The following is a 25,067-nucleotide window of genomic DNA, read 5'->3' on the forward strand; positions in this document are numbered from 1 at the left end:
AAGAACATTTTATTCCATTTTCAACATAATTACGCATTATTTCACCATTGAAAAATTTATTATATTATAATTGTATCCAATATTACACATTTAGTTATTCTTTACAACGTGCTTCTGAAACTAAAGCTATTCTTACACTAATATGGCCCCGCAATTTACAAACTTTTCAGCATCATCAATAGTTATGAATTCTATTCTGAATGGGAGAAATTCTACAATATATAGATACAAAATTTTATACATACCATTACAAGTTCTTTTAGTCAATCGCTTCACAATGGAATTTAGAACGTTAAAGCCTTTTACTGAAAACACATGATTTCGGCGTGGTGAACTACCAATAACGTTCAATTCAGACCGTTTAATTCCTTTGCCAACACCAATAGCAAACACAATGGCGCCTGTTTTTCGTAATTTCAAAGCTGCGCTTTTAGTTTTACTGAGGTTGTTGGATTTGCCATCAGTTAGAACGATAGCAATATTCGGGACTAGTTTTCTATCTCCTGCAATTCGTCTGAATGAAAGTCTCCTCAAGTAATCAAGAGCTTTATGTGTATTCGTACTTCCATGTTTGTATTTTATTCTGTTGATTGCCTTGAGCACATTCTTCTTGTTATAATACCTATTCAACCTAAACTGCAGTTTGACCTTGTGGCTGAATGTAATGGCTCCCACGCGAATTTTGTTTCTACCAATGTTAAAGGACTTCACTATATTTTGTGCAAATGTTTTCACCTTCGCAAAGTTCTTAGATCCCACACTACCAGAGTCATCCAACACGAGCATGACATCAGCAACTGCCTTTTCACAACCTACGAAAGAAAGATTAATATCAGATGTCTGAATGATTCGAAGGATATTGAAAAGGTTAGTATTTTAAGATTTTGAAATGAAATTACTTGTAATGATGCTTATATTCTATTATATGTTGTAGCAGTTGATCTTTCCAAGAAAACCTTATGGCAATGATTATCTTTGTAATTAATATGATTACGCAGTTTGTTGTGAAGGTTCGTGACCTGTAGAGTCAAATTTTATAAGAAACACATAATTTATTTATGGCCTCTTAAACATTCACTAGAACGACACTGTACAAAACTAAATATATGGCACCTTAGGCATAGCACCAACATGAACGTCTTACTTGACTCCTGAAGTTTCTGGGTGAGACTTGGAGCAAACTTGTACAATTTCAAAGCAAAAGTGAAATATAAAATAATAATAATAATAATAATAATAATAATAATAATAATAATAATAATAATAATAATAATAATAATCTTAATAATAATAATGATAATAATAATAATAATAATAATATTATTATTATTAATTATTATTATTATATTATTATTATTATTATTATTATTATTAATAATATTAATAATAATAATAATAATAATAATAATAATAATAATTATTATTATTATTGTTATTATTATTATTAAGTGAGAGAGCAGTGCATGCCATCAAAGTGATACTTGGGTAAAATATACGAAGCTCAGCATACCCATCATAACTACCCGTCTGATCAGGGTACACCAGGCACATTCATCACAACCATAATTGCGCGACATGGTGCTCTCATATCAAGATATAAAGCGCATTACCTTCCAACTACTACTACTACTACTACTACTACTACTACTACTACTACTACTACTACTACTACTACTCTACTACTACTACTACTAATACTGCTACTACTAATAGTACTACACTAGAACTATATGTTTGGCTTTTGCTTTGTATTTGAAGGGGTTGACACCAAGAGTCACACAGAGACCCCGAAAGGAAACGTCTGCCCAAACAAGAAAATTATAAGTTATAAGATAATAGTGTGACGTTATGATGACAGTTAAATGTGTTTGCTATTATCTACATTGAAATGTATATTGACTACGTTTACAGATTAAAATGTTTTGGGATTATATTTTTCGTAGTATATATGTAGTTCACATGAGCAATATGTTTTTGAATATCTTCCATTTTGGATTAATATTATTATTGTTATTAATTTTTATTATCATTATAATTATAAATATTATTATTCAGTAGTCTTATTTTTATCACGTGCAATCACTGCACTACAAAGCGCAGCTCTGTATGCCTTGGGTATGTTCTTTGGTTCGTTGTGATGCAATTACTTTTACTATACCGCAAGCGTTTCATGTACGATGTGTGCGGTGACTCGTAGTATTATTTACTGTATTTATATATATTTGTTTGTCCTTGTGTTCTTGTTATGTATTTGTCTGAATATCTTCTTTTATCATACCTAATGCAGCAACTATGATAGGAATTATTTCTGTTTTTAGATTACACATTCGAGTTACCTCTACTCACAAATCTTTGCATTTTGAAAATTTCTCCGATTCCTTTAGAACAAGATTGACATCTGTTGGCATTGATGCATTAATTAGAAAGCATTTGGGTTCATGTTGGTCTCTCACATATCTATCCGACCTATTGGTCTTCATTTTAACTATCTTATTATTATTATTATTATTATTATTATTATTATTATTATTATTATTATTATTATTATTATTATTATTATTATTATTATTATTATTATTATTATTATTATTATTATTATTATTATTATTATTATTATGATTATATTATTATTATTATTATTAATAACAAGCTATGTCCGAATGTGTTACACTGTCATGTAATTTGCTGAAGAAAAAGTTAGAAAGCGAAAGAAAAATAGGGAGAGAGAGGTGTTTGCCACATGTAATGGGGAAGAGTGTTATTTATTACTTGGTTAAAAATGTTAGTTGAATGTAGAGAGATATATAGAAAAGGGCGTGAATAGAGAGAGAAAGAGGGCGGATAGGAAAGAGTGTTGAGGGAGAGGAGAGGACAGTATTATTAATAATGATAAATGAACCTCTGAAATTGTGAGAGGATGGACAAGTCTTTAACCCACAATTACAACCTCACCCACAAGACCAAAAAATTTTTTAATGTAGATTAGGCAAGACATTCCATTTGAAAAGAGACACTAAATTCAGTTCTATATTTAAGAGATGGTTATTACGTACATTATTTACTTTATTTACATTTGACGGATATTTGTCCACATATTTGTCCAAAAGAAGGAGAAAGAAAAGAAGGAGAGAGATGATGGTGGTGGAATTGGTGATGCTGAGTGCATAGTGACAAACAATTTTTTAAATTGAATTGTTTCTATATCACCTATCACTTAACGCACGTACACCCTAAACTTGCCATTGATTTTAGAAAGAAACCAGTTCCCTGTACGCCTGTCACATGCGATGAATATCAATAAATCAGATGGGCAGACATTGGATAAGATCCTGAATTCAGCGACGGTCAGATGTAGTTTGCATTATCAAGGGCTCGCAAATTATCTGATTTGAGAGTTAAAGTTATCAACACTGAGAAACAATGGAAAAGAAGAGGGAGAACTTTCACGAAAACATCGACTGCAAAGAAGTATTGGATTGAAAAGTGTACGCAAATTGAGATGTGTATTGGCTCTGACCCATTGCCTTCACTCGTGGTTTTCAGAGAATGACATATTGCATTAAATTTTTCCCCTCGTAAAATTGTTACCCCTATAGTTTACATTTTACTTTTTTACCATCCAATTTCTATTTGTAGATATGAAATTGTGAGCATGTAAATTTAAAGATTTTCTGTTTATGGGGAAAGTAGGAAAAATGAGTGGATATTCATTATATGAGCGCTGCGTAAAAAGTCGATAAAATTGCGCATAAAGTATATATATAAATATATATATATACATATATATATGAATATATAATTATATATATATTTGTGTAGATATATATATATATATTTATATATATATATACATACATACACACACACACACATATATATATATATATATATATATATATATATATGAATATATATGTATGTATATATACATTGCCTTAAGTAGTCATCGTAAACCAATTTCCTTCACTTTTCAATGAGTAGCAGATGAGCAACTTTCTTTTGATAAAAGGACAACACAAACTATACTTTCAGCTTGTTTTGATAATGTTTTCAGCAATAACCAAATAGGTTTACCATTAACTCAATGAAATATTCACTGGTCCCCCTACTATCTATAAAAGTAGAAGCGTAGCAGATACTCACCTTTAGCTGTTGTTGCTTTTGTTGAAGAATGTAAATGAAAGAAAAAGTAAATTAGTTATATTTAACAATCATTTCTTATAAATAATAGAAAAAAGTGTTTCAAAAATTATATTTCTCGTCTTTTCTCCTGAATATATTCATTAATTTTAATTACTATATTCATAATCTTATATCTTGTAAATAGTTGTGCATATATTTGTGAGAATTTGCCCTTGATCTCACCTATTAAAGTGCATTTGTGGACTAACATGTGTCTGTATACATGCTAATGTTACAATCTGTAAATTCATTTCGAATATATGCAGATATATACATACAGATATATATATATATATATATATATGTTCGCATGAAATATATATATATATATATATATATATATATAGACATATGCATATACATACATACCACAAAGCCCTCAGAAACAACTGTGTTTCGTCAAACACTCACTCAACCTTTTTAATCTCTGATATCATTTATATTCCATGTTAGTCGGACGTTTTAATATGCACATTTATGTAACATTTTTGTATTAAATATTTTTGCATTTCGTCTTGCCTAACTTGCTTGTCCTTATATTTACTCCTAAACACACACACACACACACACACACAAACAAACACACATATCTATATACCCATACAGATTCATGCACACACTCACCTCATATACATACTCACACTCATATACTTACACATTCATGCACACACTCACCTACATTTATATACATATATGTAAATACATAAATTGACGTTCAATTTCTTTAGACTTATTTTCCTATGTACACTGTTCTCGTGAAAATTCTGTCTTTTAAAACGATGTTAAACAATTGCTTGCCTTCACATCACTTTTTAGCAGAGAATGAATATTTAAATAATCGTAGAATTGACTTATAGAAATACAGTAAAACGTATAGTGCTTTTCGCTATCCAATTGTCAAAGCTTGCAATGACGCGAAAGTGCTAGAATTCTGGCGTATTTACTCCTTTCTAACTTTATTTGATAAAAAGCTTAATTTGATTAGATGTGGCAAAATCCTTCTGCAAACTACCAAATAAAGGTTAGTGTTTTAACATTATATAAAAACTATATATCATATACGAAAAAATTAATGGCATTTATAGGTCTTAGGCAGTGATGGTAGTAGTAGTAGAAGTGATAGTAGCAGTAGCAGTCGTAGCAGTCGTATTAGTAGTAGTAGTAGTAGTAGTAGTATTAGTAGTAGTAGTAGTGGGTGTAGTGGTGGTATTATTATTATTATCATTATTATTATTATTATTATTATTATTATTATTATTATTATTATTATTATTACTATTATTATTATTATTATTATTATTATTATTATTATCATTACTATTATTTTTTTTATGTTTGATGTTTGCTTTGCATAAGTTGGCTCGAAGTCGCTCCCAGAGACCTCAAGGGACAACAGGTCAGAAGTTCATGTTGGTGTTATGCCTAGGTTCCATATATTTGGTTTTGTACATTGAGTTGTTCTAGAGAATGTTTAAGAAAAGAAGAAAATTATGCGCTTGTTTTAAAATTTAAGATTACATAGTATTTTACGTAGGTTATGGGTAGTTCCCATTAGCACATTCTTTTGAATTTCCTCCATTTGGGGGTTTTCTGGTATCTAGGGAGCAATCAACCTCTTTTGCTATCATTCCTAGGCACATATGACAACAATTATTCTTTTAGTCTTTGGGTTCCAGTTTTGCTAATATCTTAGCAAAATTATTACTATGATATTATTATTATTATCATCATCATCATCATCATTATTATTATTAATATCTCTCTTTATGACAGGTTTTGTTCGAGCTCCTGGAATCTTGCATGCATAGCGGCTTCCTATCTGCAGCCTACGGCAACATGTTATCCGTTCTTTTTAGCTACTTAATACTTTCCTGATTATTCTAGCGTTGCCAAGGAGGCAAAACTTCTGCAACAATTCTACTGGGCACTCTCTTCCAATTTCCCATATATTCCTCTTGATGACTTGTGTATCCTTATTATTATTATTATTATATTATTATTATTATTATTATTATTATTATTTAGTGAGAGAGCAATGCAGGCCATCAAAGTGACACTGGGGTAAAATATACGAAGCCCAGTATACCTATCATGACCACACGTCTGATTAGGGTACACCAGGTACCTGCATCACAACCATATGTGCGCGACATGATGATCTCATATCAAGACAAACAGCGCATGACCTTGCAGGTAGGGTCCAGTCAGAACTTTCTTCTGGTCGAGTAACCCATCCCGCTCAAAAGGTCCCTGAATAAGGATTGTTTAATGATGTTGAACGAAACACCCATGTTCCAAAGGTGAATTATCCAAACCTCCAAGAATTCCTCTCAACACAGCTATGATGCTCCCCGCTAATTCTGCTTGTGATCAGAGATGCACATATCGTCAGCCACTAAGAGACATGCTCAACTGGTTAAGGTCAAACAACTGACAAGCAAATCTGTGGTATTGAGCAGAATATTTGCTGTAGCCCATCTTTGATACCAAGACAAAACAACGTACGTGATAACACTTACAATCAGTTAAGATCAGAAGCCATGAGAGCCAGTGTCTGGTATTATATTATTATTATTATTTTTATTATTATTATTATTATTATCAATATTATTATTATTATTATTATTATTATTATTATTAATATTATTATTACTTATTTTTTCTTATTTCAAATTTGCTTCCATTTCTTGCCGAGTGTCTTCCCGACTCCTAGGGCAAAGAAACTCATAGTATACATTGGTAGGCCATTAAACCAAACTCAGTAGTTCGTTCATTTAAAAAAAAAAAATTTTTTTAAAGTTAAATTAAAATACATGAGCAGCAACAGTTCTCACATCGACAATGTTCTTCTCAATACGTGTGATGTACCAGTTAAGACAATATACAGTTAAGACAATATTAATATTATTATTATTATTATTATTATTATTATTATGATTGTTATCAATATTATTTAGTAGTAGTGGCAGCAAATGCAGTATCAGCAGCAGCAGCAGTAGTAGTAGTAGTAGTAGTAGTAGTAGTAGTAGTAGTAGTTGTAGTAGTAGTAGTAGTAGTAGTAGTAGTAGTAGTAGTAGTAGTAGTAGTAGTAGTAGTAGTAGATTTGTTTAAGATGATCTCGAATGTCTTTTGAATAGTAGATATATCTGATAGACAGACGCTCTAATTTGCAACCAGATATTTAGAAATAGAAAGAACTAGGCATATACTTACTTGTTACTTTTGGTGGTTTTAATGACGAATGGCGAATATGAAAGAAAAAATAATTGTGTTACATTTCATTTTGATATATTGGTATAGGTATATATATATATATATATATATATATATGTGTGTGTGTGTATATGCATATATTTATTTATTTTTATATTATTATATGATCGAACGCCACTGGGGCTGGCCAGATTGGAGCAATCTCAAGATTAATCAACTGAAATAACGAGGATGATCCGGTTCATGACTGAGGATATATTTTGTATATTATATTAATTATATTTATTTTTATGTATTGGTTTACGTTTTTCACTGTTTGATTTGCTCAATAGTGGTTTTATCTCTAATTTAATTCATATATATATAGTGGCGTACGTACACTTTGTTCTTATATTCGTAAGTACTGATTTCACTAAATTTTGTACGACTTTTTCAACCTTTTCACGCTTATTCGTTCACTCCACTCTTCATTCTTTCTTTCTCGTCGCCTCTCATATATTTTTGCCTTTGTTACTCACTTTTCACATTACTATACACCTGTCACATTTTTTCTCGTCCTTCATTAGTTCTTCTATCCATCTACTTCTACAACTGTCTGTCTGTCTGTCTGTCTCTTCTACTCGCCCTCTTAATTCTTTTGTTCCTCTTTTTCTCTCTCATCTCTTCTCATGTGACAGAGAGGCTAGACTGCTAGCCCTCTTTTTGCATTTGACTCTGGTCACTGCTACATCGATATTGATCCCTGTGTGCGTGAAAGTTTTGTATCTCTGCAATAAGGCTTCATTTCCACACACGCCAGCTGAATTCAATTCGTCACCAGACGAAAGGCAACTGTTGTTATGTCCTGTTATTATTATTATTATTATTATTATTATTATTATTATTATTATTATTATTATTATTATTATTATTATTATTATTATTATGTTTGTTGTTTATTTGTATGTATATTCGTGTAATATCGTTTGTTTTTCTATTCTTGTTTTCGCATACATTCGATGCTTTTTTCTAAGGAATCTAGTGCTCTTAGCTTAGTTTTTCCTTGGTGCTGGCAAGAATGGAGCAATTGCATGATTAACCATCCGAAATTGCGAAGATGATACGGATCTTGCCTGGGGATTAAAATTTGAATGACCCGTCCGTGTTCTTTGTACCGTCTATCTGGATGTTTCCTTTCTTGTCCCATTTCGTATTTTATATATATATATATATATAATATATATATATATATATATATATTTCAACGCTTTCCTGTCAACAAGATTTGCATTGAAACTAGAATACCAGTATTTTCATTTCTGACTTTGATTTGATGAAATCTCATCGGAAGAAGATGTGAACGCATCACTGAGAAACGCTTCAGATCACAGACAGTGTATTAACAAAGAATATGAAATGACAAAAATTCAACTCAAGGTATCTATTTTAGTAGTAGTAGTAGTAGTAGTAGTATAAGTAGTAGTAGTAGTAGTAGTAGTAGTAGTAGTAGTAGTAGTAGTAATAGTAGTAGCAGCAGCAGTAGTAGTAGTGGTAGTAGTAGTGGGTGTGGCAGTGCTGTTGTTAGTGGTGATGGTTGTTGTGGTAATAGTGATTTATATTTATAATTGTATATTTATATTTTATATTCTGAGGGTACGCATAGGTAGAGGAACAAATAAGCAAGTTCATGATTTTTTTGACGATGAAATAGAAAGTGAAAGTTGTTACTTACTTGGTGCTGGTGCTTTTGGATGTTGAAAGAAAAGAAAATCAAATTAAGTATAGCATATTCTGAATAGGCATTTTAAATTACAGATATAAAATTCTTTCTTTTATGGAATTAATGTTGACAACAATGGTTGTCCATTTATTTGTTCCATTGCAAATAGAAATTTAAACATGTGCAATATATTTTTGCCATCGGGAGTTTTACAATATTTAGAGATTAAACTTTTGTTTACATTGGTGTATTATATTCTGTATTGTGTATTTTGGTATTATGCTGCTAATAAGTGCATGCGAGAGGCCAAATTGAGCCGAGGTTAACTTTGCTTTAATCCATTTGCAGTTGATAAAACAAAGTGGACAGTTGACGTGTTGATGACGTCTATTTAATTACATATTGTCTTACATCCAGAAAATCAATCGGTACTATTTTCCGATAGCATTTCAATTTCTGAGAATTTATTCTTTTGGTTGTCACACCTTCCTGTATGAAGCTGGTCATATTCACGATTTCATCATTATGATACATACTTTTGGGATGGAGAAAATTTTAAACAATCCAGAAACCATATTGGATGCTAAAAGTTTGTGTACTTGACGTGGAAGAAACTTCTGAGTTTCTGTGTTTGTGTGTTTATGTGTATAGGTGTGTTCCTCTTTGCGCGGTGTTTGTGTGAGTTCTTTCTTCATCCTTGTAATGAATGTCACTTTCATAAAGCAGTACCGTTTGTTTGCGATCTCCGAGAAAGTGTGTGTTAAAAGGATAAAGGAAATTTTCTTTGGTTTTAAATGAAGCGAACATTTTTAGTATTAGGAGATTGGTAGTTGTAAATTTGTCACAACGCAATTCATCTGACTCAAAGAAACATGAAAATATAAATGTTAAAATGTAGACCATGATGATAAAGATGAGGATAAAGCTCTGTGTGTGTGTGTGGCTTAATGGTTAAGCTATTCGATTCTCGATCGTATGTTCACGAGTTCAATTCTTGCCGGCGCGGTGTGTCGTTGAGCAAGACACTTTATTTCACATTGTCCCAGTCTAGTCAGCTGGGGAAACTTAGTTGTCTTGTCGCATTCTGTGTTACACTGAATCTCCATGATGAAAATGAGGAATACGTTAAGGATACGAGTGTCTGTGGACTTCTTAAAGACTTTCACGTTAATTTCCTGAGTAATATCTTGTGCTGATCAGAACCTTCGTGGTGGAGACCGACAGAGTGCCAGTTATATATATATATATATATATATATATATATATATATATATATGAATCTATAAATATATATGTGTACACAGAGAAACATGCACACTTACACATACACACACATACAGGATACTTAACAACGTGTTCAAGAGCATCTGAGGTTGCAGATATGTCTCTTCGAGTGATAAATAGAAAAAACTCTTTAAAATAATAGATGCAAAAAAAAAAAAGAAAAGCGAACACTCAATACAGCGGAAAATTATAAAATTTTTAAATATAACCGTTAACACAAAATCGGTCAATATTGAACGTCTCTTATTGATTCTCTTGAAGCTGGTGACACAACAAACAATGTGAAAGTCACTGTGCTTTGCCAGTAAGCTACCAGGTAGGAACCAATCGTGTTATTATCTAAGATATATTAATGAATATATATGCATATTAGTGTGTGTGTGTGTGTGGTGTGTGTGTGTGTGTGTGTGTGTGTGTGTGTTTGCCTGTATGTCCGTGTGCTTGTATCTGTGTGTGTTTGAGTGTGTGTGTGTGTGAAAACCCAAAAGATTAAATCAACTTTTAATGTACTTACCGACACATTTCCCCCTCTTGATAACATGTCCTTTCTTACATTTACACACACGATCTCCATTTACCACTTGACACACAGAATATTTATGACAAGGTCGTGATATTCTAAGTCTGCCATTGTTCCTACATGAAATTTTCCTTGAGCAATCGTCCAACAGGAAGCTTGAACCTCGCTAGTAAAAAGATTAATCAGGCAAACATATCTATATTGTGTGTGTGATCGCACAGAATAGTTGTTAAGATATTTATATGTATACGAGAATGTTAGCATTTGGATATATACGAAAGAGAAATGCAAATAACTGATAAATAGTTATTGGGCTATACATTCGATTATAAATATTTAAGGCACATATAAATCTGTTTTACTCCAATTTAAGGTATATCAAATGTTATAATAGCAGTATGGAATTATTTTCTTTTATGTCCTTAAAATATGTATATGCATAATGATATATGTGTATGTGAATGAATGGGTGTGAGCGCACGTGCATGTGAATGTGTGAATTGATGTGTGTCTGCGTGGATATGCGTGAATATTTTGAGCCCGTCATTATATTTAATTCGCATGTTTGAAAATGTTCTTCACCGTAAAAGAATATGAAACAAAATCATTTAACTGTTTCATCAAAACCAGCATTGAAATAAATTTGCGTATTTGATTAATAAACTATTTGATTAATAAAGTTTAGTATTTTCCAACTCACTATAGGCAGACGTACGCTGTTACAGATACTATAAAATAGCATATATTAGTTGTACAAATAGATATGTACCCATCGTTTATTAGATACTTCTAGATCTTATGCTTGGCTCTATGAATATAAACATATTCCTGATTAACAGTTTTATTCATGACGCTCCATTGTTTTCCTATGCGAGAGTGAGTGTTTTGTAAACTGATTACAGTTAAATTGTTATGAGATTTATCATGACTGGAAAATATTTCATAGTATAAAGCATTTGTTAAAGTTGCATGCGTTGTACTTACTTTCATGTATAATCCCTTGTATTTACAGCCACATCTTGTGGATGGAACACATTCTGTCCCACTAAGTATGAATCCCTTTTTGCATACACAACCTTCTGTAAATTTTCTAATGCGAGGGATTCTTCTATTAGAGCATGAGGGTTGATATATAGGAGTGGAGAATTTATACACCATGTTTTTAGGGCACTTTAATTCTGCGTGGACAAGAATAGATAAAACATTTAATGTTTTGTTATTGTATAACAAGCAGTATAAATCAATGATTACACTGATTGGAATGTGCAGACACGAATATCTTATAATAAATCGCAATGTGTTGCCTGCCGCACACGTGATGAAAGAGAGACTGAAAAACCAAACACAGAGGGTATGAGCGACAGGCAGAGACGCTAAATGCAGTCCAGCTATAGTAAAAGGATTTGCTGGCATATTCATGAAAATTAAATTGAAAACTTTTATTTCAATTTATATTTATCAGATCCATATATATATATATATATACAGAGAGAGAGAGAGAGCAGAGAGAGAGAGAGAGAGAGAGAGAGAAAGAGAGAGAGAGTGTGAAAAACAGAGTTAGTGGTTATGCTAAACGACTAAAAGATAAAATATCCCTATGTACTATCGGTATCCGTTACCCGTGTTAGTGCCGGGCCCTGATATGCAGACACAGTATGCACGTAAAGTGCAGGTAACAACAGGATAAACAAAAGTGTATCAAGAAACAAATACAAATATTCAGAAAATGGAGAAATTTTCAGATTAAGAAACACGTCGTTTGGAACAAATTTATTGCTTATTTTTTTATACAAATCATGACATAAAAAATAGGTGACGTAACAAATCTTACGGCCGTTTCCGTATCCTTTGCCAAACGCTGTCTATAAATTTATTGCGAAAATAAAATTCTTCATCTTCAAAGACATTCGATTTAACACGTCGATTTTCATCAGAGTAACAAGCAAGAGCATACAATATAAACAAAGTGAAGAAGAAATAGGAAAGAAATCATGGCCTAGAAAATAAGTCTAGAAGCCCAATATGTCAAAAGCAAATAATCTACCATCTTTGAGCTACAAGGTCCGTTGTTTAAATTGGAAGCTCTTGTTTTTTACTCTTATGAAAATCCGTGCATTAATTCGAATGTCTTATGAAGATGAAGAATTTTATTTTCGTAATCATTTATAGACAGCGTTTGGTAACGGATGAGGAAACGGCCGTAAGATTTGTTACGTCGCCTATTTGTTATTTCATGCTTTGTAATAAAATATAAGCAATAAATGTGGTCCAATCGATGTGCTTGTTAATCTGAGATTTTCTCCATTTTCTGATTGTTTGTATACATATATACATACATACACACATACATATATATAGGACACATACATATATAGCGTCAAACGAAAACACGTGCTTGATAGTTATACCTCTGTCTTCGTCTTTTATTCTTCGGTAAATATCAACGGTATATATATATATATATATAATATATATATATATATATATATATATATATATATATGTATATATATGCATATATATATGTATATATATATATATATATATATATATATATATATATATATATATATACATATATATATGTGCGTGTGTGTGTATTGATAGAAATGGTAAGACAACAAATGAATGGGAAAGACCTATCTGTAAATATATGTGACAAATATTCGGTGGCCATGATAGAACTCCGAGTATCGGATGTGGGGACGGAAAACCACGCCGGCATCTCTGCAGTTATCGGGCCATCGAAAAAGAGGCTATGAAAATGACCGTTAAACAAAGGGAAATTACTGTGTGATTGACCGTTATTAAGACAAAAGAACTATTAGAATGACTGCTAAGTAAGGGGAGGGAGTGAAAATGTTCAAAGTAATCGCGTAAGCACGCATATCCATACACACGTCTATATTTGCATGTGCCTATATAGACGTGTGTATGAACCCTTTTTGTACGCATGTGTGTGAGTGTGCGAGCGTGTATGTGGGTATGTATATATTTTTTGGCGAATGTGTGGGTGAGCATGTGTGTGTTTCAAGTGAGGCTGGATGAGTATATACAAATGTACGTGGGTGTGTAGGCGCGTAAGTGTACGTATGAACATGCTCGCTTACGCGATTACTATGTACACTTTTCTTCCTTAACCTTACTCCCTCCACTTACTTAGCGGTCATTCTAATAGCTCTTTTGTCTTAATAACGGTCAATCACACAGTAATTTCATTTTGTTTAACGGTCATATTCATAGCCTTTTTTTCGATGGCCCAATAACTGAAGAGATGCCTGTGTGGGTTTCCACCATAACATCCTAAACTCAGGTCAACCTCTGCGAAGCAACTTTACTCTGCATTCTTTAGCTTCGTTACTATCGTAAGCTATATATGTACGTGCATGCGTGCGTTCGTATATACATACATACATACATTCATACATACATACATACATACATACATACATACATACATAATACATACATACATACATACATACATACATACATACATACATGCATACATACATACATACATATAAACATACATATATACATACAAAAATACCATCATACATACATGCATACACGCATTCCGCTTGATTTTTATGAACATAACCGAAGTAAAACTGTTTAAACAATTTCATAATTCATTAAACATCGAATACCAGATAAAAATATTTCAAGACATCTGCGTAAATATTTTAGATTTTGTGGTTTCAACTCCAATATATATTACTTCCAAATATCAACAGCTTGTTTGCAGTCTTATTCATGGCACCTATCCAAAAAACGTTTCGCCATTCTATGGTTTTGTACATTAAAACTGATATTTATACAAACAATTTCGCTGCATTTAATTGGGAATATAACAGTCAACTTACTACATTTAAGTGCTTTCCTCCAGTTTACTAAAACACCGATATTTTCACAATTCTGGGCGAATGCTTCAAACGAGCGACATAAAACTTCTTTCTTTAATTTTTTGTCCTTGTTATAAGCACAAACGTCTATTTTGCATGATTGGTAAAACTTGACTGCAGTCGAAAATATAGACTTCAGGCACTTTTTAAAGATACCTCCCTTCTTGATAATTTCTTTGCAACGCCGAATTACTCGGTTTTTACATGTAACACCTACATCGGTTGTCTGACATCTGTAAATACATAAGAATATTTGTGTGAAATATATTAATAATCGTTTGAAATTCTGGCACAACGCTAGTAGGTTACATGGGAGTGGCTACATCGATTACATAGACCTCAGTGTTGAACTAGTACTTATTTTGTCGACCGATATGTGATGAAAGTCAAAGTCGACCTCGGCAGAATTTGAACTCAGCACATACAGATGCAGTAAATGCGTCTGAGCATTTTGCACGGTGTGCCAACGATTCTGCCAGTTGCTTCTCTTGCGAAATATATTACTAACAATAAAATTTAAAAAAAACAATTCAGTAAACAAGTTTCGTTGTAAAAATGTAAAAAAGAATAAGCTTATATTTTTAATAAATATGGAAATTCGATGTTTATAGAAATTTAAATTCAATGAAGAGCAAAGTGGCCGATTGTCTCCAAGAACATAACATATTCCAGCAAGCTCCTTCGATTCGTAGTGGAGAGAAATTCAGTATATATTTTTTTATTTTGTTACTAAGGTTGGGCAATTGAGGAAGAAATGAGTGTCGTCTTCATCCATATCTCTTTACATATATATGCTCCTTCGTACAGGAGGAATCATTCGTTCAGTTATAAAACTGGAATTGGACTATACGTTGGAAAGTGATTCAATGTAAATATATAATCATTTACTGACAGGTGATTTATATTCCAGAAAACTAAACTTTACGTATGTATATGTGTAAGGCTTAAATATATCGATGTATACATTTAAATGTGCAAACTTTTTATGTTCGTTAGTAAAAGAAAGTTTGCATGAAACAGAGAAATGTTTAAATAATTATCTTTTAAAAAGGAAAATGCGATCGTTTGACCGTTGATATTATTTTTTAAAAACTTTAATTATAGTAATCAGGGTCCCTTTTTATTGATAAATAAATCATTTTGTTAGGAACGAAGACAGTCTTTAAGTACAAACACCGAACGAAGTTAAAATGGAAGAAAATTTACACTTACTTCTTCTGAGGTTTATCACTATCGTCAGGAACTTCATAGCTTTTACCGATAAGAGAATATTTGTTTCTTCGTTTTGATACATTAACCCCAGCTTTTGTGCGCCAGTCATCTTTCTTGCCATTGCAATCACCACATATTCCTGTAAGTTCTCTTCTATAAGTACCGGGAACTTTGACAATGACACGATGGTTTCCATCAAATTTCACTAGAAGACCGAAAGCTGTTTCGGCTCTAACCCAACCAGCAGCATATTTTACTGTGAATCCCAAATAATTATTGATTGGCATTTGAAAGCGCACGCCATTCACCTGTGAATGGGATGATAGAAATGATCGTATAATCAAATATTAAGTCATACTAATACAACAAATGTGATTCTTGGACACCTTTGTCAAAAATCTACAAATATTTAATTGAACGACAGGCTGATATATATATACAACAATTTGGGAAAAATTCCTCACTCCTTCACTTTATTTTCTTTTCTATACTGACTTGCCCATTCTTAAGTTTATATATCTTTGTGTATCTTACACTTTCTCCCTTTTGTTTCTTTCTCTCTCTCTCTCTCTCTCACTTTATGTATTTATACACATGAGTGCGTCTGTCTCAGTGTATGTGTTTATATATACATACATACATAAATACATACATACATACATACATATATATATATATAACTATATATATATATCTATCTATCTATATTTATATATATATATATATATATATATATATATATTATATATATATATATGCAGATATATGTTTTCTTCAAAATTTTATCAGTGGCCACCTTATAAAAATAGACCTATTAAAGTGAAATCGTATAAATAATCATAATAAAAGGCATTTCAACACGTGTAATTTTGACGATTTAAAGTGTTTAGACTAAGTAGCGTCACTTTCCATCAGATAGGCAAGATTATTTTATGGCCTTTCTTATAATCATTTATATGATTGCACCTTAACAGGACTAGTTTTATATGCTGGCCACTGATAAAATTAATGATTTTATTCTTTATTATTATTATTATTATTATTGTAAAGTATATATATATATATATATATATGTGTGTGTGTGTTTGTGTGTATGTATGTATGTATATATGTATGTATATTTATGTAGATATTTACGTATCTATATTCATGCATCATATATATATATATATATATATATATATATATATATATATATATATATAAATACCTTCCTAAGAGACCTGGAAACCAGAAAAATAGTCCACCTATGTAGTACAACAGTTGAACTAAATGCTACGTTGCATCCTGGCATGCTTTCATTCTGAAGTGAAATGTCACCGATGTCGATTTGCCATTCATCTTTCGTCGTTGATTTTATGTGTAATCGTAAATATTGGGATCGTCATTATCAATTTCCTCCTTTCCCAAAATTGCTGGTCTTGTGCCAGACTTTGGAACTGTTGAGGCGGTGAGCAGTCAGAATTGTTAGTATTCCAAGAAGATGAAAGATCTGCAGCTAAGCATATCTTCCGGTTTCATGTTCTGAACATAAATGCCACAGGTGTTGACTTACCATTCCTACTTTTGGAGTTAAACAAAAGAAATATGATTGTATTGACTCAGCATCTTGAGAAGTGAGGCTGATGATATTTCCTTAATGCTCTCATAAAATTACTGGCGTTATTTTATATTCGAAAACTGTCATTAATACAATCCCAGTTGGAAATTAAAGAGCACCTGAGGTCGGATTTTATCTTTTATTTCCCAGAGGCAGATAAAATAAAATGCTAGTGAAGTCAGGTAGTTGGGTCACTTCCCAACCATAAGGCTTTTAGTTCAGTCTCAGTGCGTGGTGACTGCGGCAGCTGTCTTCTGCTATATCCCCTACAATCTTGAGGATGAACGAGGTATTTGATTTCTCGACAGGAAAAAAATATGGATGTGAGAGTTATGGTTAAGAGAGTTATGATTACGGGCCGTGTAGCAGGCTCATAAGAGCGTACTGTGTGTTATAATAGAAGGAAACATATGGAAATGACACGGGGTGTCACACACAGACACAGACAGAGAGCGGGACGTATAGAGAGTGAAAGGGAGATATAAGGCAAGAGAGAGAGAGAGAGAGAGAAAGAGAGAGAGAGAGGGGGGAAAGTGAGAGAGATTGAGAGAGAGAGAGAGAGCAAGAGAGATAAAAAGAGATAAATATAGAATGGGAAAAAGTGAGTTTGAGGCGTAGAAATGTAGAGAGATAGTGGTGTTGAAAGAGACGAAGAAAGAATTAACATGAAAAACATGAATATAAATATGTGTATTTTTAGATGCGTATGTGTGATTCATTGTTAGACTTAAATGGTGTGGTAAGTTGGCGCATATTTTGTTTGTACTACGTTTTCAGTAGTAAAAATGAAATTATCTAATGTCTATTATAAGAATATTGTGCCATTATAAAAATAACTTCAAATATTTCTTACTGTGATTCTTCGTCTCGGTAGCAAGCGCAGCGTGTTGTTACCGAGTTTTACATCGACAAGACGTGTATAAGATACTCTCTTATTTCTTCCACGATGTTCATTTTTCACTTCTACTTTAAAATGCGGATAATTACTTCCTTGGTGAGGTGTTACCAGTGTGTATTTACACGTTCCCATAAAATGAATCATCTGACCATCAAATGTTTTGTAATGAGGATCTCCAGATGCTGAACATACACAAGGTCTAGCAGGAACTGAAACAAAATAAATAGGATTGTATTGACTCAGCATTTGAAGGTGCATTTTCTCTGTATCGAGAATATTAGAAGACAATAAATATATTAAACCTAAATACTTTCGCTTTACATACACATCTATCACATCTATTTAATATTTGTTTTCATTAAATGCTTTCATTCTCATATAGTATTTTGTAAATTTCTGTGACACCATTTTAAATTGTAAAAGCACGTTTGGTTATTTCATTTGCAGGTCTCAAATTCCGCCGAGGTCGGCTTTGCCTTTCTACCTTTCGGAGACACTGAAATAAATAGATGTTGAGCACTTTGGTTAATGTCAATGACTCGCCCCTACTCAAAAATTGCTGACTTCATTCCACAGTTTGAAATTAATTTGTAAGCAAAGTGAACTGGCAGAATCATTAGCACGTCGGTCCAAGTGCTTTGCGACATTTTGTACGTATTTACGTCCGAGTTCCATTTCGTCTGAGGTCGACTTTTCCTTTCATCTTTAGGGATCAATGAAAGAAATATTAGGTGAGCACTGGGTCAATGTAATTGATTTATCCCTTACTCAAAGTTTCTTTGTGCCAATATGTGAAAGCACGATTATGCACAAAGCAAAGCAGACACCGCTAGAATATATGTAAAAGTATGAATTCCGCAACCAAATATCACAAGGTATTTTATCCGACGATCTGATGACATTGCTAATCCGCTGATCATATATACAATCAATAATGAGCTACATCTTTAAATCATAGATGGATAGTCGACTGGGGAACTTCATTTAACAAGTAAATGAAGGTAAAATTAATTAAGAATATACCAAGGTTAATAAATTAATGAAATAATGCTATGGTTTGTTCATGATATATAAATTTATATCACTATACTTCTTAATCTTTTCTAGTGTAATTCCAGATTAAAATCCATATTAAAATGCGGAATATAGTTTAAAATATTTAACACTAACATTATCTTATAGTAGTCGTTGAGCCAGTTAAAGAAATTCGGTGGTTAAATATTGGAAGCAAATATTAAAGTAGTAGGTTACATAATTTACCATCTTAAAAGACACGATCGCACTAGATAACCGATACGCAAAACACCGTATTGTCTCCAATATTATTTTAAGGTAATGACGGTGATTATTATTATGATTATTATTATTATTATTATTATAATTATTATTATTATTATTATTATTATTATTATTATGGGAGAGCAGTGGATACCATCAAATTGACACTGGGGTAAAATATACGAAGCCTCAACCTGACTACCTGCCTGATAATTGTACACCAGGCACAAGCATCGCAACAATGTATGTACGATATGGTGATCTCACATCAGAATAAACAGCATATGACCTTGCAGGTTGGAGCCAGTTAGAATTTTATTCAGGCCGAATAGCCCATTCCGGTCAAAATACCCTTGAATAAGAGTTGTTTAAGAATGTTGAACGAAACACCCTAATTTCCAGAGGTGAATTATCCAAAACTCAAAGAATTCCTCTCAACACATGGCTATGATTCTACCCCAGAACTTGTGCTCGTAATCAGAGATCCACATATCATCAGCCAGAAAGGGACATGCTCAAGTGGTTATGGTCATATAACTGACAAGCAAGTCTCTGGTATTTAGCAGAATATTTGCTGCAGCCCATCTTTATACCAAAACCAACCTATGTAGATAATAAAATCTCCAATCAGTTCAGGTCAGAAGCCAGAAGAAACAATGCCTGGTACTGCATCAAGGCATTTATTATTATTATTATTATTATTATTATTATTATTATTATTATTATTATTGTTATTATTATTATCATCATTATTATTATCATTATTATTATTATTATTATTATTATTATTATTATTATTATTATTATTATTGTTATTATTTTTGGTGGCGGCGGTGGTGGTGCTGGTGTTGGTGATGATGGTGGTTGTAACAGAATAGTTGGAAAATATATAGAAAGAGTGGATATAGCAGAATGAATTTCTATTTAACATTCATAATATCTATTTAACTGGTCAGATAATTCTGTGACACATCAAAAGTTAAAGATTAAGTTGTCAAGAAAGTCCTTGCGGTTTTAACCTTTAATTTCAGATGGATATATCTTGGCTGGAGCAAGATTTTTTAATCGAATAACACCATCAAAATAAGCACACTTTTATTTATGCCAGTAGCGTCAACATTCTGCGTTCTAGTGGCGATGAAGTCGTTACAGGTGTGTTTAGAATCGTCTTCGTTTTTTAAGCATTTCTGACGCAGGAAGTTGTCGAGACGCTTGAAAATGTGGTAGCCGGTAGGCGAGAGGTGTGGTGAGTATGGCAGATGAGGCAGAGTTTCGTAGCCCCATTCGTTCAACTACTGCAGTGTCAGTTGCACGACGTGCGGTCGAGCGTTGTCGTAGAGAAGAATTGGTTCTTTTCTATTGACCAATACTGGCTGTTGATGTTGGAGTTTCTTATGCATTTCATCCATTTGCACACAATATTTCTCCGCCGTAATGGTTTCGCCTGGATCCAAAAAGCTGTGATGGATGAGACCGGCTGCAGACCACCATACAGTCACCATGACCTTCGTTTCGTGCAACTTTGGCTTCGGGAAGTACCGTGGAGCTTCGTCGGCGTCCAGCTACTGAGCTGAGCGTCGTCGGTTGTCGTAAAGAATTCAATTTCCATCCCAAGTCACAATCCGTCGAGAACGGATCGTTCTTTTGCGTAAAAAATGGAAGATGACACTTCAAAAACGGCATTTTATGTTTTGAATTGTCGTTCAATTCGTGCGGTACCCATTTCTCATGTACTTTTGTTTTTCTAGTATCTTTCAAGTGGTTGGAAATTGTCGTGTACGTTACATCTAATTCAGAAGCCAGCTCTCGAACAGTTGTGCGTGGATTGGCTTCGGCTAAGGCTCCTAGTGTATCGTTGCTAACATTGGATGGCCGACTACTACGCTTATCATCTTGAAGACTCTCATCACCGCTAAGAAATTTCTTGAACCACTATTGTACTGTACGTTCATTAGTGGTTCCTGGGCCAAACGCATCGTTGATATCAAGAGCTTGTTCGGCAGGTTTTCGGCCTAGCTTGATGGGAATAAGAAAATTGTGCGAATTTGCTTTTTGTCCATGTTGTATTCAACGTTCCGGAAAAAACGGTCTAATTATTCAAAAAGATTAGATAGTGCGATAACCGGGCTTTAAAATGATATATAAAGTCAAAGTAATGTAATGAAAATTAATTTGAAAATAAATCATTTAAAACCAAAATTAGAAAATTCCACAAGAACTTTCTTCACAACCAAATAGAAACACTCATTCACTGATAGTACAATAAATAGTCGGCGGATACTTACTTGTCACTGGTAATACTGGGACTTGAATTGAAACGTAAAAATAAGATAATATAGTTCCTTATCATAAATATCTGGTATTACAAATACACAAACCTAATAGAGATAATGAATGTTTTAATAATTGCATAATGAATACTTGAATACGTTTCCTCAATATTCTAATAATGATTATACTGCGTGTGTCGTGCGTTTCAGACACGTAATTTTTGTTTAAAATGTTTTAGAAATGTTCATATACATTTTATTACGTAACATACATAGACTTGATGTTCTAAGATATATGTATTAATATAACTGTGAATGAAATTATGTATATATGTATGTGTGCAGAAACTTATAAATGTGTAGAGCTATGATAATCTTCCAAGTGTGATACATTGAATATAATTTCTGACATCAGAATACATATTAGAATGATTTCACGTGATTATCTGTATAATAAATTAAATAACTGAGTACATTCATATCGTTAGCCATGTGCTCTGGTCATGAAATTGGTCTCAGGAAAAATGTTAGTATGCAACAATTTTTATGTGTATTTGTTGTTTCAAATATCGAGGATTTCCATATTTATTTAAACGATCAATAGCTATATAAGAGTGAAACATATATTGATAACCAATTAAAATGTCTTAAAATCTGAATCTATAGTACTGAGAATCGAGTCATTCACTGCCGTCGGCCGATAAAGCAGCACACTGTTTTAAGTTTGAAAATGGAAAACATTATCATCTTTTGAATATATTATATTAATGTAAAAATATGAATTCATTGCACTTCCTAACACGGCATCAAAGTACGTTTTAATCCCTTTTCAACACGATTAGGCATTATTTTACTATTCAATAATTTATTACATTTTAATTATATACTAATTCAATAATACATATATAGTCTTCCGTTACAACGTGATTCTGAAACTAAAACTGTTCTGACACTAACACTGCCTCGCAATCTCCGACATTTTCAGAACCATGGAAAATTATGAAGTCTATCCTAGTGCAATAAATTTTACAATGAGTAGTTACAAAATTATATACATACCATTACAAGTTCTTTTAATTAATTGCTTCGCGATGGACCTAAGAGCATTAAAGTTTCTAACTGAAAACACATAATTTCGGCGTGGTGAGCTACCAATAACGTTCAATTCAGACCGTTTAATTCCTCTGCCAACACCAATAGCAAACACAATGGCGCCTGTTTTTCGTAATTTCAATGCTGCGATTTTAGTTTTTCTGAGACTGAAGGATTTGCCATCAGTTAGAACGATAGCAATATTCGGGACACCTTTTCTATCTCCTGCTCCTCGTCTGAATGACTGTGTCCTCAAGTAGTCAAGAGCTCTATTTGTATTCGTACCTCCGTGTTTGTACTTTATTCTGCTGATTGCCCTGAGCAAACTCCTCTTGTTATAATACTTATTCATCTTAAATTGCAGTTTGACCTTCCCGCTGAATGTAATAGCTCCCACGCGAATTTTGTTTCTACCAATGTTAAAGGAATTCACTATATATTGTGCAAATCTTTTCACTTTCTTGAAGTTCGTTGATCCAACACTACTAGAATCATCCAAGACGAGCATAACATCAGCAACTGCCTTATCACAACCTACAAAGGAAAGATCAATATTTGATGTCTGAGTTATTCGAAGATTAGTGTAACGGAGAGCATTTTGAGATTTTCAATTTGAAATTGCATGTAATGGTGTATTTATTTTATTAGTATTTTTGAGAAGATGAATTACTAAAACATATATATAGCACAGACTATCTTTGTAATTAGAATGGTTATGAAGGTTCTTTGCCAGTAGAGGGATTGTACGAATATAATGTATTGCATTACTGGACTGCATGGAGTGTTCCGTTCTTGTGTAAACATTTCATTTCAGGTTACACCACTCTACGTAGCTAGAAATGTAGAAATGAATTCCAACCAAGGACCACTTTAATATCTCTTTCCGGTTATCACATCCTTAATAGTCAGCTGGCTTAGTTATGGAAAGGCTGATATAGTAACTGCATTCAACTATATATGTACTTATAATAATTATACAAAACATAGTGATTACTACCAAACCATACCACTCTATGTTGGCGGTGATATATCTTGTTCTCGGTGGCTCCTTCTGGTTATTGATCGTACCATTTCCGTACACTTTTCAGGCAGTATCTTTCACATAGCCTCTAGTGGATGAACCTAGCCACGTTATCGTGCCTCCTTTCGTAATACTTTTGGGCTAGCTTCATACACTCACTCACTATCTTTTGATACAGAGACAACACAGGCTACTAGTTCAGGAGTTTCGGATAAATTTTTAGGGAATGACATAATGGGTTTACCATTAATTCCGTGGAATATTCACGGGTCACGCTACTACCTATGAAAGAAGAAACGTAGCAGATACTCACCTTTAACTGTCGTTACTTTTGGCGAAGAATGTTGTAAATGAAAGAAAAAGTAAATTAGTTATTTTTCATAATCATTCCTTACAAAGAATACAATAAAAAATATTTCCTAGATAATTTCGAAATTTATATTTCACGTCTTTCCGCCTGAATATATTCATTAGATTACACTACTATAATCATAACACAATATAGTGTAAATAGATGTGCATATATTTATGAGATTTTGCGCTTAAATCAGCTGTCAGTTTATTGCGGACTAGTTTGTGTCCGTATAGATGCTAAAGTTATAATCTGTAAATTCAAAACTAGTATGCACACATACACAAACACACACACATACGCACACAAACTCACACACACACACATACACACAGTCAAACAAGCACACACAGACACAAACACACACATATGTATATATATATATATATGTATATATATATATATATATATACCGACAAGCCTCTAGAAACAGCTGTTGGATTCGTAAAAGCGTTACTCAAACCCAATAATACCTAATATATATATATTCCGTGTTAGTCGGACATTTTACCATTCATATATATGTACATTTTTGAGT

The 25,067-nt window shown here is 32.7% G+C and overlaps 1 protein-coding gene across 12 annotated transcripts in view; it reads right to left on the reverse strand.

Annotated features, from left to right (window-relative positions):
- LOC118762594 (zonadhesin-like) overlaps positions 1-25,067 on the reverse strand; it is a 110,201-nt gene that overhangs the window by 40,804 nt on the left and 44,330 nt on the right. For 4 of the 12 annotated variants that reach the window (XM_036501387.1, XM_036501386.1, XM_036501384.1 and 1 more), the window contains 12 exons: positions 24,491-24,505; positions 23,124-23,690; positions 22,080-22,100; positions 18,472-18,725; positions 16,019-16,326; positions 14,768-15,039; positions 11,883-12,076; positions 10,893-11,064; positions 9,107-9,118; positions 7,396-7,401; positions 4,144-4,158; positions 246-812 (listed from right to left, as the gene is read on the reverse strand). In XM_036501387.1, coding sequence (XP_036357280.1) covers positions 246-812; positions 4,144-4,158; positions 7,396-7,401; positions 9,107-9,118; positions 10,893-11,064; positions 11,883-12,076; positions 14,768-15,039; positions 16,019-16,326; positions 18,472-18,725; positions 22,080-22,100; positions 23,124-23,690; positions 24,491-24,505 — 2,403 coding nt within the window. The remainder of the gene's footprint in view (positions 1-245; positions 813-4,143; positions 4,159-7,395; positions 7,402-9,106; positions 9,119-10,892; positions 11,065-11,882; positions 12,077-14,767; positions 15,040-16,018; positions 16,327-18,471; positions 18,726-22,079; positions 22,101-23,123; positions 23,691-24,490; positions 24,506-25,067) is intronic. The other 8 variants (XM_036501397.1, XM_036501394.1, XM_036501388.1 and 5 more) reach the window with 7 other exon arrangements.

Source organism: Octopus sinensis, linkage group LG3 (genome assembly GCF_006345805.1).
Source record: "Octopus sinensis linkage group LG3, ASM634580v1, whole genome shotgun sequence".
NCBI lineage: Eukaryota > Metazoa > Mollusca > Cephalopoda > Octopoda > Octopodidae > Octopus > Octopus sinensis.